This window comes from Cibotium barometz, chromosome 4, assembly GCF_041138505.1.
Source record: "Cibotium barometz isolate CiBa-2024 chromosome 4, ASM4113850v1, whole genome shotgun sequence".
NCBI lineage: Eukaryota > Viridiplantae > Streptophyta > Polypodiopsida > Cyatheales > Cibotiaceae > Cibotium > Cibotium barometz.
Window position 1 is genome coordinate 55,565,590 of NC_141049.1, and position 13,424 is coordinate 55,579,013.

A 13,424-nucleotide genomic window follows, 5' to 3' on the forward strand; every position below is an offset into this window, starting at 1 on the left:
ACAGCACCTAAACAGTGCTGAAACAGCGTTGTATTGAAGAGGTTATTACCCTCTTCCGTCCCTGCTTTGGTGTAGGAACTAACTACATCGGTTCCTGTTCAAGGAGGCAACTAGCCTCTGCATATAAGCATGAAATTCACACAACTGTACCTGATTTTATCTGATGAGAGCATTACCATAGTCTGCAAGAGAGAGAGAGAGGCCGTGGGGAGCAAGCTCAACCCTCAATACATGAGTTGCAGGGCAAGGGAGTGCACCACAATGGCTCTTAACCTGCAACAATCCACCATAATGGCTGCAAATGAGCCTCATTCAGCCCAAAATCCCACGCTTCTCCCTTCCCAATGTGGAAAATGCACATAAATTTGACACTTGGCACCTTTTTAGCCTTTTCCACATGCAATCTTCCAAGCTAAAAATCTCCTGACTGGTTCACACTCTCACATCAATCTTTTGCCAGCTTTTGGTCCCCTTGACATTCCGCACAAACTGACGCGAACACTTTTCAATTCCGACACTTCCCAAAATAGTAGTTCCCTAGATTTTAGGGATGATGTCATCTGCATTCCTTCTTGTCTCCTGACCATCTTTGACCACTATGGTCACTTCAGAATTTGCTTAGAATTCAAGATACATTCACATTTCGGTGGCGGCCACTTACTAGTGCAAACCGGCCTATGCCCTCATTCAGTGGCCATGTCCTGGACACTGTCATTCATCTTTCAGTGCAGTTCTCAGGCTTAGCCAACCACTGGTCCAAAGTCCCACTGTGGCTGACCCATTCTAACATTGCAATGGCCCAAGCCCTTCCAAGAGATCCCGGGGGAAAACAACAGCAACCAAAGAGAAAGAAAAGAAAAATATATATTTATAAAGAAATGTAAATAAAGAAAACAAATGCAAAAAGTTTCACCTCCTGGTGACGGCGGGAGTGACCAAGGTATCAAATAGCCACATCTTTGAGCTTGGTTCTTGGAAGTGGGCCTGGAAACATTGCCTCTTGAGCTTAGCCAAATCTGCGTGCCCTCGTGTCTGTGCTGCTGGCCTCATTGTGAAGATGGGTCCTGAGAAAGTGTAGATCCAGCCGCTCCTTATCTGTCAATGAAGTTCTTAATCTCATCAACATAGACTCTAGAGTCCAAAGAGAGTGGGTGATAGTGGGCATCTTTGTTTCACCCCATTAGTACTCATGATGTCCTCTGATATACTTCCGGGTGCCCGTACTCTCTTCGTCACCAACTGATATAGTGTTAGTACTCCCCATATCATATCCGCTAGGATCTCAAGCTCCTGGAGTCTCCTAGCAAGACGAGCCTCGGGACACTATCAAAAGCTTTGCGGAAATCCACAAAGAAGCAGTACATCTATCTTCCCTTATGCTTGGCTTCCTCAATAATGGCCCTCAAGTGAAGATGTGATCTAAGGTGGAGAAGGACCTGCTGAACCCTGCCTGTCCCTTGGCTCGTTGCCCATGTCTCTCTACATGATTGCTGATTTGTGGTTCTAGGACTGAACCAAAAATCTTGGCTAGGATGTGCCCTATCATGATAGTACGGTAGTTGTTTGTGTCGAGGGTATCCCCGGCTTTGGGGATCTGTGATGTATCAAAGGTGGGCTGATCTGGGGCATCATAGAGCCCTTAGGCATATCTGTGCCATGTGACTGGGTCGGTGATGGCGGTGGGGGGACTTTCTTTCCTCTAGCAGCCTTGGAGCTGTCTGCACTCAAGAAACGCCTGCAGAACTCCTTCCTCTTGGCCAAGTATTCCCGCTTCTTGCACCCGGTAAATGGTCTAGATCTCCGTTGTGCTTGTCGTGCCGTGATGATGCCCCTTGCTTGGTCTTAGTGAAGTTGCACACGGTAGGATTTGCACTCCTGATCATACGAGGGGTATGGATCCAATAGAGGCTCGGTTTTGTTGATGGGTGGTGCACAGGTAGGTGGCTTGAGCTGACTCGTGTAGGATGGTATGGATCCAATAGAGGCTCGGTTTTGTTGATGGGTGGTGCACAGGTAGATGGCTTGAGCTGACTCGTGTAGGATAGCTAAGAGCTGGTTGGTGGCATTGGCAAGGGGTGGGCCCGTGGGGTATGCAAGTTAATGGTTGGGAGGCGACGCCATATGTGAACCTTGTAGATGTTGTCGAGATCATGGAGGAAGTGCACCTTAGTGTAGGGGGAGGGTTGTATGGGATATAGCACAGAGAGAGAGAGAGAGAGAGAGAGAGAGAGAGAGAGAGAGAGAGATGAAATGTAATGTTATATTAACGTCTTCAAAAGGCCAAAGTGACCTATGAGACCAAAGTTACAACCATATGACATCTGATACAGAGAGAGAATTTATTGTTTTCGCCATACCATAGATTCTAGAAACAAAAGCTGAAGATGCGATTGATCTTTTGGAGACAAGCATGCTGCTTAAGCAGACACGATTTTTGTTAGAAGATAAAAGACAACCCAATTTGGAAGGAAGGATTCCTGCTGAAGAAAAATCAGTACAAACATTCTTGCAGTTATTCAAGTGAGTGAACATTCTACCCATCAACATCTAACATTTAAATGAAACATGACAAAACCCTTTGTCCATAGTCTAGTTGTTATTGGTGATTATGTGAAACATATAATTACTCTGGAACATGTTGGGGAATTCAAAGAACCCCTTCTCCCTCGTCCCTTTCCCCTCTCCCCCCTCCCCCAAAAAAGATGAGGTAAGAAAGAAAAGCACGTGTTGACATGATCTTGGTACAAGGAGAAATCCACAGTCTAGTTGTTATTGGTGATTATGTGAAACATATAATTACTCTGGAACATGTTGGCGAATTCAAAGAACCCCCTCTCCCTCCTCCCTTCACCCTCCCCCCCCTCCCCCAAAAAAGACGAGGTAAGAAAGAAAAGCACGTGTTGACATGATCTTGGTACAAGGAGAAATCTCTCACTTGTTGTACCAATCATTGTACCTGATGTACCAGCCAATGTACGTGTTGTATAGCCAATGTACGTGCTGTAACAGTCATTGTGCTTGCTGTAACAGTTATTGTACTTGTTGTACTGCCATTGTACCTATTGTACCAACCATTGTACTTGTACAACCATTGTACTTGATGTACCGATCGTTGTACTTGATGTACCAGCCCATGTACCTAATGTACCAGCTTCTATACTTGCTGTACCAGGTATACCGGATGCCCTAAATGCCGTACCAGCCTGATGTAGCAGTTATACCAAATGCCCTAAGTGCTGTACCAACATGTTGTACTTGATATACCAGTTGTACCAGATGTCCTAAGTGCCGTAGCAGCTCTACCGGATACCCTAAGTGTTGTAGCTGTACCGTCTTCTTTATGGCTGAGGTTATGTGGATTTTCTATCTTGGTTATTGTTTGGCAGATGATTATTGGCAAATGTTGGCCTATGTGCATTGAGGGGAAGAATCAGGACCCACATAGGGTACTATTTGTGGATTCATTGTATATGATTTAGGGAGGGGTTAGCCAATTCTCCGACCCTAGTGTCATGTCCATTGTGCAAGTTCTTTATGGTTTGTGGTTAAATGATTGTGGCCATGTTTAACGTTTAATACGCATTGATAGTATAAGAAAGTGTGTCGAAGGCCAAAGAGGTGATAGTCCAAGTGGTAAAGTGTTTGCCTAGGACCGAAAGGTCTTGGGTTCAAACCCTGCTTGGACCCCTCGGCGGCACCTCTCATCCGCGCTCTCCATAAACTTCCCTTTCGGCGTCGATCGTGTTCTGGCCACCTTTCCCAGGAGGACTCTAGTGTAGCCCCTCCACTCTCTGTGGTCGAGTGTGCTCGTCGCCCTCTTCAGAGGGCCGCGTAGATGGTCTTGTAGCTCACGACACCAGCGTGGCTGGGACGTTGAGCGAGTTGTAATGTTAACTATTAGTAGGATCTCTCTCCCGGGAAAAAAAAAAAAGAAAAAAAAAGAAAAAAGAAAAAAAGAAAGTGTGTCGAAGGCCCTAGCCCCCGGGCTAGCGGCAGAGGATTCCTTCCAGGCACTGATCCTTGGAAGATTTTTTTTATGTTTCACATTTCCGGCTTTACACCTCGTGGTGGTGGAGATTGGATGCTTAGTTCACATTTCATCTTTACTGAGGCAAAGTATAGGCCACCTTCCTCTCCACTTATAGCTTCCATTATCAGAGCCTAGAATAGCATGAGACGACCCCGCTTGCCCTAGATGCCCGGTAGCTTCTGAGAGAGTGCAACATTGCATATGGGGGTGTAGAGCTGCTGAGAGGATTGGGGCTCTATAGCTCAGCTTATGTGGAGATTGAGGAGAGACCATTTATGTTACTTGGGGCGCTATTGCTTGGCTCACTCAATCTGGTCCACAGATAGGATCTAGAAACCGCCGTAATGATATGCAGAGGTGTGACCCAACGCTTCATGCTACAAGATATTTCTCATACACGATATAGACCACATGTACAGAGGGTTGATACTACATGGGAGCTCATTGCGAGTATCACAACTTGGTAGATTTGGAGGGTTAGATGTATAGAGGCTATTGAGGGCACTCAGATATACGACACTTAGTGCATTTGTACTATATGGGGGCCACACCACTACTAGACCCATGGAGCCGGCAGAAACTCACACACCCATGATTGAACCCATTGCGCACACACTCCACCTCAATCTCATTGTGCACACACTCCACCTCCGGATTAGAGATGCCTGGGACTTTTTCTTCTAGAGCTCCGTATACACAGGGAGTTCTTAGTGAGATCCAGATCAGCTGTACTTGCTGGAGGACCAGCACAGAGAGCTCTCACCGACTTCTTCCATACCAGCACTCCGAGGGCTGATCCACCCATCATACCGAGACCACAGGTTAGTGCAGGAGCTCGGTCGAGAGGTGTGACACTCGACAGAGCCACTGAGTTATGCAGAGCTCGATGCCCCAGACCCCATGCTCGCCCACGGCCACGCCACCACAGGAGGATCCGGGCCATCATTTCCCATCATCGCAGGACCTTCTCGCGCCAGCTCAGTTTTACCACCTTGAGCTTCATGTCACAGCGGCCCATGAGGGTATATTAGGGTGATATGAGAGCTCTCTGCTCATGTACCTAGATCAGATTTTAAAGTTCTAGATTTTTGTTACCTTTCTTCATTACTATTTTGTACCCAGGATGATGAACCTCATGGATATGATGTAACCTTTTGGTCTCATAGGTCATTTTGGCCTTTTGAAGACATTAATATAACTTTCTTTCTTTCATATGCAGAGAAGGAGGGACTGCGAGCACCAGGGCAGGTTGGATTCCGACGAGCTTTCTCCACTATTGACCATATATTCACTCTGAGATGTCTGATTGACTAGGCTAGGGCACGGGAGAAGAGATTATACTGCTGCTTTGTGGATTTCCGCAAAGCATTTGACACGGTGCCACGAGAGAGACTCTGCCAGCGCCTACAGTCATTGGGGATCCCATCAAAGATGGTTTGGGGCATCTATGCTTTATATGAGCAGGTCCTCGGGCGCATACGATGCCCCGGGGGGCTATCTGATGTTATTGCTAGCACCATAGGTGTGAAGCAAGGAGGCCCACTCTCTCCTACACTATTTGGGCTATACATCGATGAGGTGGCTGACTTCATTGGTCACGGTGGTGGGGACGGGGTAGACATCTCAGGTACCACAGTCCACATTATGCTATATGCAGATGATATTATTTTGGTCTCTGAGTCGCGGATGGGACTACAGCACCATCTCCATGTTCTCGATGACTTCTGCACACAGAGGGGCCTTACAGTGAACCTTGGGAAAACCAAGGCCATGATCTTCCACACCTCAGGGCCGGTTCGACGACAGGCCATCTTCACACTAGCAGGAGGACAGGTAGAGGTGGTAGACTCATATGTGTACCTGGGGATTACATTTATGACTCTGCCAGGAAGATTTACTATGGCACAGGTAGCCAGAGATAGACTCACACGAGGGTATGCAGCTCTGGCCATGCTAGAGAGACAGTGTCACCAGGCACACTTCCAAGAGCCCCGCACGAAGGGGTGGTTGTTTGACACACTAGTCACCCGTGCTTTGATGTATGCTGCAGCAGTATGGGCACCTGGGCTCGCCACCTCCACATGGTCTCAGATAGAGAGGCCTTAGATTCTCATGCTCTCACGGATGATCCACAGCAAACCCTCCGTCCCACATGACATTGTCCTGACGGAGTTTTCTGCACCTCCTATGCTAGTAGAGGCCCTATTCTAGACGCTCTGCTTCATACAGAGGATCAGAGATATGCCATCAGATCGACTCTCACATAGAGCTTTTGAGGCGTCCAGGCAGCTCGCAGAGAGTGGAGATAGGAGATCATGGTATTCACAGAGGATACAGTGGCTCACTTAGCATGGTCTCGACATAGATCACTTGCCACCTTTCCAGTATGATATACATGCACCGCACATCCAGCTCTCTCATAGTGAGAGGAACAGAGTCCTTCGGCAGGATTTATGGCAGCGATACACTCAAGAGACTTGGATTGCACACAATTAGCCTCCACCGCTGAAGATGCTATACTACAGAGATCAGTTTATGCGTATCTTAGATTATGGATTCATACAGAGACCCGGATACATGGATGTGTACATGCCTCACAGTGCCCGAGTGGCGATTGGCCAGCTCAGAGTGTCATCACACCAGCTTGAGATTGAGGCAAGTAGGGTAGCATGGATCCCCAGAGCAGAGAGGATATGTAGACTATGCCAGGTGGAGGTTGAGAGTGAGGAACATTATGTATGCAGATGCAGAGCATATAGTGTCATTAGAGAGAGATACACCACCATCTTCAGTGGACATCCCTCACTCCGCCAGATCATGGAGTCCGCAGACCAGCGCAGATTTGGCTAGTTCTTGTTAGAGACACAGCGCCACAGAGAGACACTGATACGGACGGACTCATACCACAGGGAGAGGTGGGCTCCAGCTCCAGCTCACTGATTTCTTCCAGAGATCTATCCCAGTACCTACCCTGACACAGGAGGGGGTTACACTTCAGCGCGTTGCGAACCTCCGAGCCAGACGAAGACCGAGAGCACTAGGCTACCAGACTCCCAGACTACATAAGAGGGAGATCACAGAGATACGGGCTCGACATCAGCACCATATCCAGGGCTAGCTCACTTACACCTCACACCTGGAGATTATGCTCCGAGGTATTTTTGCCTCGCCACCATCGCCTATGTATCACATATTACACCCCCATTATGGTACTGGTTGGAGCTAGACAAATCTGCATTGCATTCTTGTATACCCTACGCATATAGGTTGCATACTGAGCCTCTAGCAGTAGTGCTCCATCCATCACACCCCCCCACTAGCTCAGTACTTTCATATTTTATTTCATGTTCATTTTGTACTTTTTTTTAATGGACATCCTGAAGACATTGACAGTTGTACATTGATTTGTCTCATAGGTCGAGTTCGGCCTCTAGTAGACGTTAATATAGCTTTCTTTCTTTCTTTCTCTCTCTCTTTTCAAGGGTCCTCGACCAATTATCTTAATCTCAATTCCTCATTATTTTGGTTGTCTTTGCTAATTCAATTAATCCATACAATTTACTAATTATGGTGAACGCATATATACAGGTGCACACATGCACATGTGTAATTTTACACACATGCACTCCTAGGGTCGACATTAGGGTCAAGGCCAAAATTTCTAATGTTTCAACACAGGTGAACCTCGTTCTTCACAGAAAATATGCCACAAAAGTTTTCCAGGCCTTCTAACTTTTCATTAGGCCTTTGTGCAAAAGAGAGCACTTTTATCACTTTCTCTCTCCTCACAATTAACTAGTTTGGAATTAATTACACATAAACATTACAAGAGGGCAGGAGGAACCTTACAACTCCCCATCCCTGGATAGGAACAAAATTCCGACTCTGAGGCTGAGGGAAAGTGGGGGATGTGCTGCATGTGAGGGGGCGCAGCAGGAGCCAGGAGTACAGGGGCGAATGGCGGGAGGTTGTGAGCAGAAGAGCACAACGAAGGGTGTGCAAGCTTGGGTTAGGTGCATGTTGAGATATCGAGCTCTAGTGAGGCGGTGGACACTGATGACCCGCCTGGGGGATAGGCCCCACACTTACACCACTGGCATGGTTGGTGAGATCTTGGGTGATATGCGGCCAGTGGGATGACAGGCTGTGTGACAGCCATTCTAGAGACTGGCATAGTTATAGCGCCAGCTCATTTAGTCGTGTTCACAATATAGAGAACCCGTGTATGTATTGGTTGAGTACCTTTCATATTATTGTGTACTCTTATCTTTGTATATGGTGTGTTGAGTGTTGAGTAGAGAAGAAGAAGATTTTCAGCCTCTCACCTTGTGTGTTCTCTATTAGGGTTTGTGAGTGTGTGTGTGTGCTTGCAAGAGCTCAAGCTCTCTTCCTCCCTGCATCTTTTCATGGTATCAGATCCTGGTTCGTGCTAAGGGCTGAGCTGCAAGCAAGAGAACCACAGGAAGCGGTACGAGGGTAAGAGCTTCAACTACTCTTCCCTATTGTGTTGGTGACTACACCCTTGTCGGGAGCTCTACGGGAGGCACCGGCAAACGATCTCCGATTGAGGAGCTTTCTTCGCGGGAGTGAAGCTATAGGGCAACTATACAGTCCTTTGGACTGAGTCCTTTGGACTGAATTTCCGGGCCAAAAACGCGTTTCGGGCGCGTCTGGACCTCCATTTTCAGAAAGCAGGCGATTTCGAGCACTGCGGGTAAGTCATCGATTCTCTGCAGAACTCTGTTTTAAGAACTGCAGGAAGACAGATTGACTGTGCAGACACTGTGGGTGCTGCAAAGAGGTCTACAGTTGCCATTGGGTGTATGTATGCACATTGGAGTCACTGGTTGTGACATCTGAGAGTACTACAGTACCGCTGTGCAGAAAACAGCAGTTTGTGCAGAAAAACCAGAGTGCAGTTTCTGGTAAAATTGTCTGTTTGGCAAGATGTCAAATGATGGGATAACTCAGATTGTGGCTGAGAAGCTTGATAAGAATAACTTCCATGCTTGGAGGTTCAGGTTAACGAATTTCCTGATGGGAAAAGGCTATTGGGACTACATAGAAGGTGAGCATGAAGAGGCACCGGAGATACCGGATATAAATCCGACGCTGCAGATGTGAAAGAGTTTAAAGATTGGAACCAAGGAGCCAGGAAGGTTATGTATTGGCTTTCCATTAGTATACAGGACACCATGATTGGGCACATTCAGGATGCCAAGTCCCCTAAGGAGGCGTGGGACACCTTGGTAAAGCTTTATGAAACAAACACCAAGGCACGTAAGATACAGTTGAAGAATGAACTTCATACTGTGGAGAAAAAGAGCATGTCTGTGAATGACTATGCGTTGAAGATAAAGGGTATTGTGGAATCCCTTGCATCTATTGGTGTGTCAGTAGATGATGATGATAAGGTGGAGGTTTGTCTACGTGGTCTCGGGCCACAATACAAGGCGTTCAAGACGTCCATTCAGACTCGGGAAAACATTCCCAACTTTACAGATTTGGTGTCTATGCTGATTATCGAAGAGAAGAGCCTGGGTGAAGACCAACAGTCTTCACAAAGCAAAAACAGTTCAGAGCAACAGGCCTTCTACACGAGTTCAGGAAGAGGACGAGGTAGAGGAGGCCGTGGACGCGGTCAAGGAGGTGGCCGAACAGGTAATCAGAATTATGGCCAGCAGCAGCAGCAACAACAACAGTCCCAGAATCAACAACAACAACAACACGTAGGTGGAAGAGGCAAATTCAGAGGCAGGGGGAGTCAAAGAGGCCGTGGAAATTGGCAAAGGCAATACAATGATGCACGTGAATGCTATTATTGTGGTAAGACTGGACATGTGCAGGCAGAATGTTATAAGAAGCAGGCTGACATGCAAAATGGGAAAGTGCAGCAAAACAACTATGCATCCTCAAGCAGAAATAATGAGGATAATGAAAGGTTGTTTGTTATGCAGCATGTCGTGAATGCCATGTCTGAAAATGTTGATGCAGCACAAAAAGATAATGTATGGTATGTGGATTCAGGCGCTTCGAACCACATGACGAGTCATGGAGAGTGGTTCAAGGAGATGAAAAACCCGGAAAGACCAGGTTTTGTGGAAACAGGGGATGACACTGCTCATCCAATTGCCCACGTTGGAGATGTGCCATTGTCTATGCAGGATGGCAAAGTGAAGTACCTTGCAGATGTACTTCATGTACCAAACATAACAAAGAATCTGGTTTCAGTTGGCCAGATGATTGAGCAGGGTTTGCAGGTTCGGTTTAACCCTGATGGGTGTTATGTTGAAGATTTCAAAGACAAGTGCAGGTTAGTTGCAAAAGGCAACAGAGTGGGCAGAATGTTTACGTTGGATGTAGACATGCCTGAAATGAGTGCTGCGATGTTTGCAAATGGTTCAGGAGTTGTTGCAGACACAGACATATGGCATAAAAGAATTGGACATGTAAATGTGCAGAGATTGAAATCTATGCAGACAAAAGGAATTGTGACAGGGCTGCCAAAATTTAAAGTGGAAGGTATGCAGAAAATATGTGAAGCATGCCAATTTGGAAAGCAAACAAAGCATGTGTTTCCACGTAACAGATATGTGAGCAGAAATGCACTAGATGTTGTGCATTCAGATGTATGGGGTCCTACGAAGACCGTGTCTATGGGAGGCTGTAGGTACTATGTCACTTTCATTGATGACCACACAAGGAAAGTGTGGGTATATTTCATGAAGGAGAAGAGTGAGGTGTTCACTCACTTTCAGAATTTCAGAGTTTTGGTTGAAAAGCAAACAGGGAAATATGTAAAGTGCCTAAGGTCAGATGGAGGGGGAGAGTACTTCTCCAATGAGTTCTCTGAATTCTTGAAGAAGAATGGTATTCGGAGACAGTTCACATGCAGATATACTCCGCAGCAAAATGGAGTTGCCGAGCGGAAAAACAGGCACATTGCTGAGATTGCGCGAGCATTGATGGAAGAGAAGAATATGCCGCATTGCTATTGGGCCGAGGCTGTTTCTACAGCAGTATACATCATGAACAGGACTCCAACTGCAGCCATACATGATGTAACTCCAGAGGAGAGGTTTACTGGCAGAAAACCAGATTTGTCTCATCTGAAAGTTTTTGGATGCATTGCATATGTGCATGTGCCAGATGAGCTGAGAACTAAGCTGGATCCGAAAGCTGAAAAATGTGTGTTTATTGGATATTCCCTTGAGCAAAAGGGATACAGGTGTTATAAACCTGCTACACGTGAGTTGAGGGTAAGCAGGGATGTTGTCTTTGATGAGATGAGCAGCTGGTATGCTGCTGAAAAAGAAGCTATTGGGGCTGATGTGAGTGGAAGTGTGGTTGCACAGAATGCAGGTCAGCAATCACAGTCTTTGAGTGGACCAGGAGAGTCCTCATCTAGTGGGTCTGTTGATAGACCATGGAGTGGCAGGTTGTGTCATAATACCAGTCCTGCAAATGTGATTAGTACATCACGTAAAGGAAAAGAGAAAGTGGTTGAGCCCCTTGGTATGCCTGACATTTCTGCAGGGCATTCTCATGTTGATGGAGAGTCTAGTGGCTCAGATATGAGTCTTGATGAGGAGCTTGGGATCCCAGCTATGAGAACACCTGGTGTAAAGAAGGCTATGGAAGCCATGAATGAAAAGCTGCGAAGATCAGGGAGAGTGAAGAACCCTGTGCAGAGATTTACATATGATGGTTATGTGGCACATCACTATGCATATATGGCAAAGGTTGTGCAGGTTGTTGAGCCCACATGCATTGATGAGGCTGTTGGAAATGTGAATTGGGAGAAAGCTATGGATGAGGAGATAGATGCACTTTATGGAAATGAAACTTGGGATTTAGTGCAATTGCCAGAAGGCAAGAAAGCCATTGGATGCAAGTGGGTGTACAAAGTTAAACATAACAGTGATGGGAGCATAAACAGGTACAAGGCTAGATTGGTAGCCAAAGGATATGTGCAGACATATGGGATTGATTATGAGGAAACTTTCAGCCCAGTTGCCAAGATGGCAACGGTGAGAGTTGTGATAGCAGTGGCTGCGTCAAAGCAATGGTCTTTACATCAGATGGATGTAAAGAATGCATTCTTGCATGGGGATTTGCAAGAAGAGGTGTATATGTTGCAGCCACCTGGATATGAGGATGTGGGTCACCCCGAGCATGTTCGCAGGTTGAAGAAAGCCTTGTATGGCTTAAAGCAAGCACCAAGAGCATGGTCTGACAAGATTTCTGAATATCTTGTCACTATTGGCTTTCATGTAGCCAATGCAGATTTCTCATTGTATGTGAGACATGGTGATAGAGGAGTTGTGCTTGTTGTCATCTATGTAGATGATTTGATCATTATGGGGGACCATGATGCAGAGATCTTTGATGTAAAGATCTTGCTAAGAAAGAAGTTTGAGATGAAGGATCTGGGGGAGCTCAGATATTTCTTAGGCATTGAGGTAATTAGGTCACCACATGGTATTGGATTACTGCAGAGACAGTATGGCTTGGACATGTTGTCCAAGTATGGTATGACAGGCTGTAAGCCTATTTCTGTGCCATTGGATCAGAATGGCAAGTTGAGTGCAGATTCAGGAGAGATCTTGGAGGATCCTACTATGTATAGGAGCATAGTAGGAAGCTTGATCTACATGACGATCACCAGACCAGATTTGAGCTATGCTGTTGGGTTGGTGAGTCAGTTTATGCAGGTTCCACGGAAACCGCATTTGGATGCAGTCAGACGCATACTGAGGTATGTGAGGTCTACTTTGCATTGTGGACTATTCTATGAGACTGGGACAGAGATATGTGTACATGGGTACACAGATGCTGATTGGGCTGGTAGTATCTCAGATAGAAGATCTACCAGTGGATTCATGTTTTCTTTGGGGAGTGCTGCTGTGACTTGGAGCAGCAAGAAGCAGCCTACGGTTGCTCTATCGAGTACGGAGGCCGAGTACAGAGGAGCTGCTATGGCAGCATGTGAGGTAGCTTGGTTGAGAAAGCTACTTGCAGATTTGGGTCTATCAGTGGATAGACAAGTTGTCATTTTCTGTGACAACATTAGCAGTATACAGTTGGCCAGGAACCCAGTCTTTCATGCTCGTACGAAGCACATAGAGGTCCACTACCACTTCGTCAGAGAGAAGGTCTTGGCAGGAGACCTTGACCTTGTTTATGTCAGCACAGAGGATCAGGTAGCTGACATCTTCACCAAAGCATTGGGTATAGAGAAGCTCCGCAGATTCAGGGCTTCACTTGGTGTACATGAGATGGAGTTGAGCTCGAGGGGGAGTGTTGAGATATCGAGCTCTAGTGAGGCGGTGGACACTGATGACCCGCCTGGGGGATAGGCCCCACACTTACACCACTGGCATGGTTGGTGAGA

At 46.5% G+C, this 13,424-nt stretch overlaps 1 protein-coding gene across 4 annotated transcripts in view; it reads left to right on the forward strand.

Moving 5' to 3' along the window:
- The window catches only part of LOC147639416 (flagellar radial spoke protein 4-like), a 129,692-nt gene that overhangs the window by 40,061 nt on the left and 76,207 nt on the right, over positions 1 to 13,424 (forward strand). For all 4 annotated transcript variants that reach the window (XM_086791121.1, XM_086791131.1, XM_086791133.1 and 1 more), the window contains exon 2: positions 2,363 to 2,520. In XM_086791121.1, coding sequence (XP_086647247.1) covers positions 2,363 to 2,520 — 158 coding nt within the window. The remainder of the gene's footprint in view (positions 1 to 2,362; positions 2,521 to 13,424) is intronic.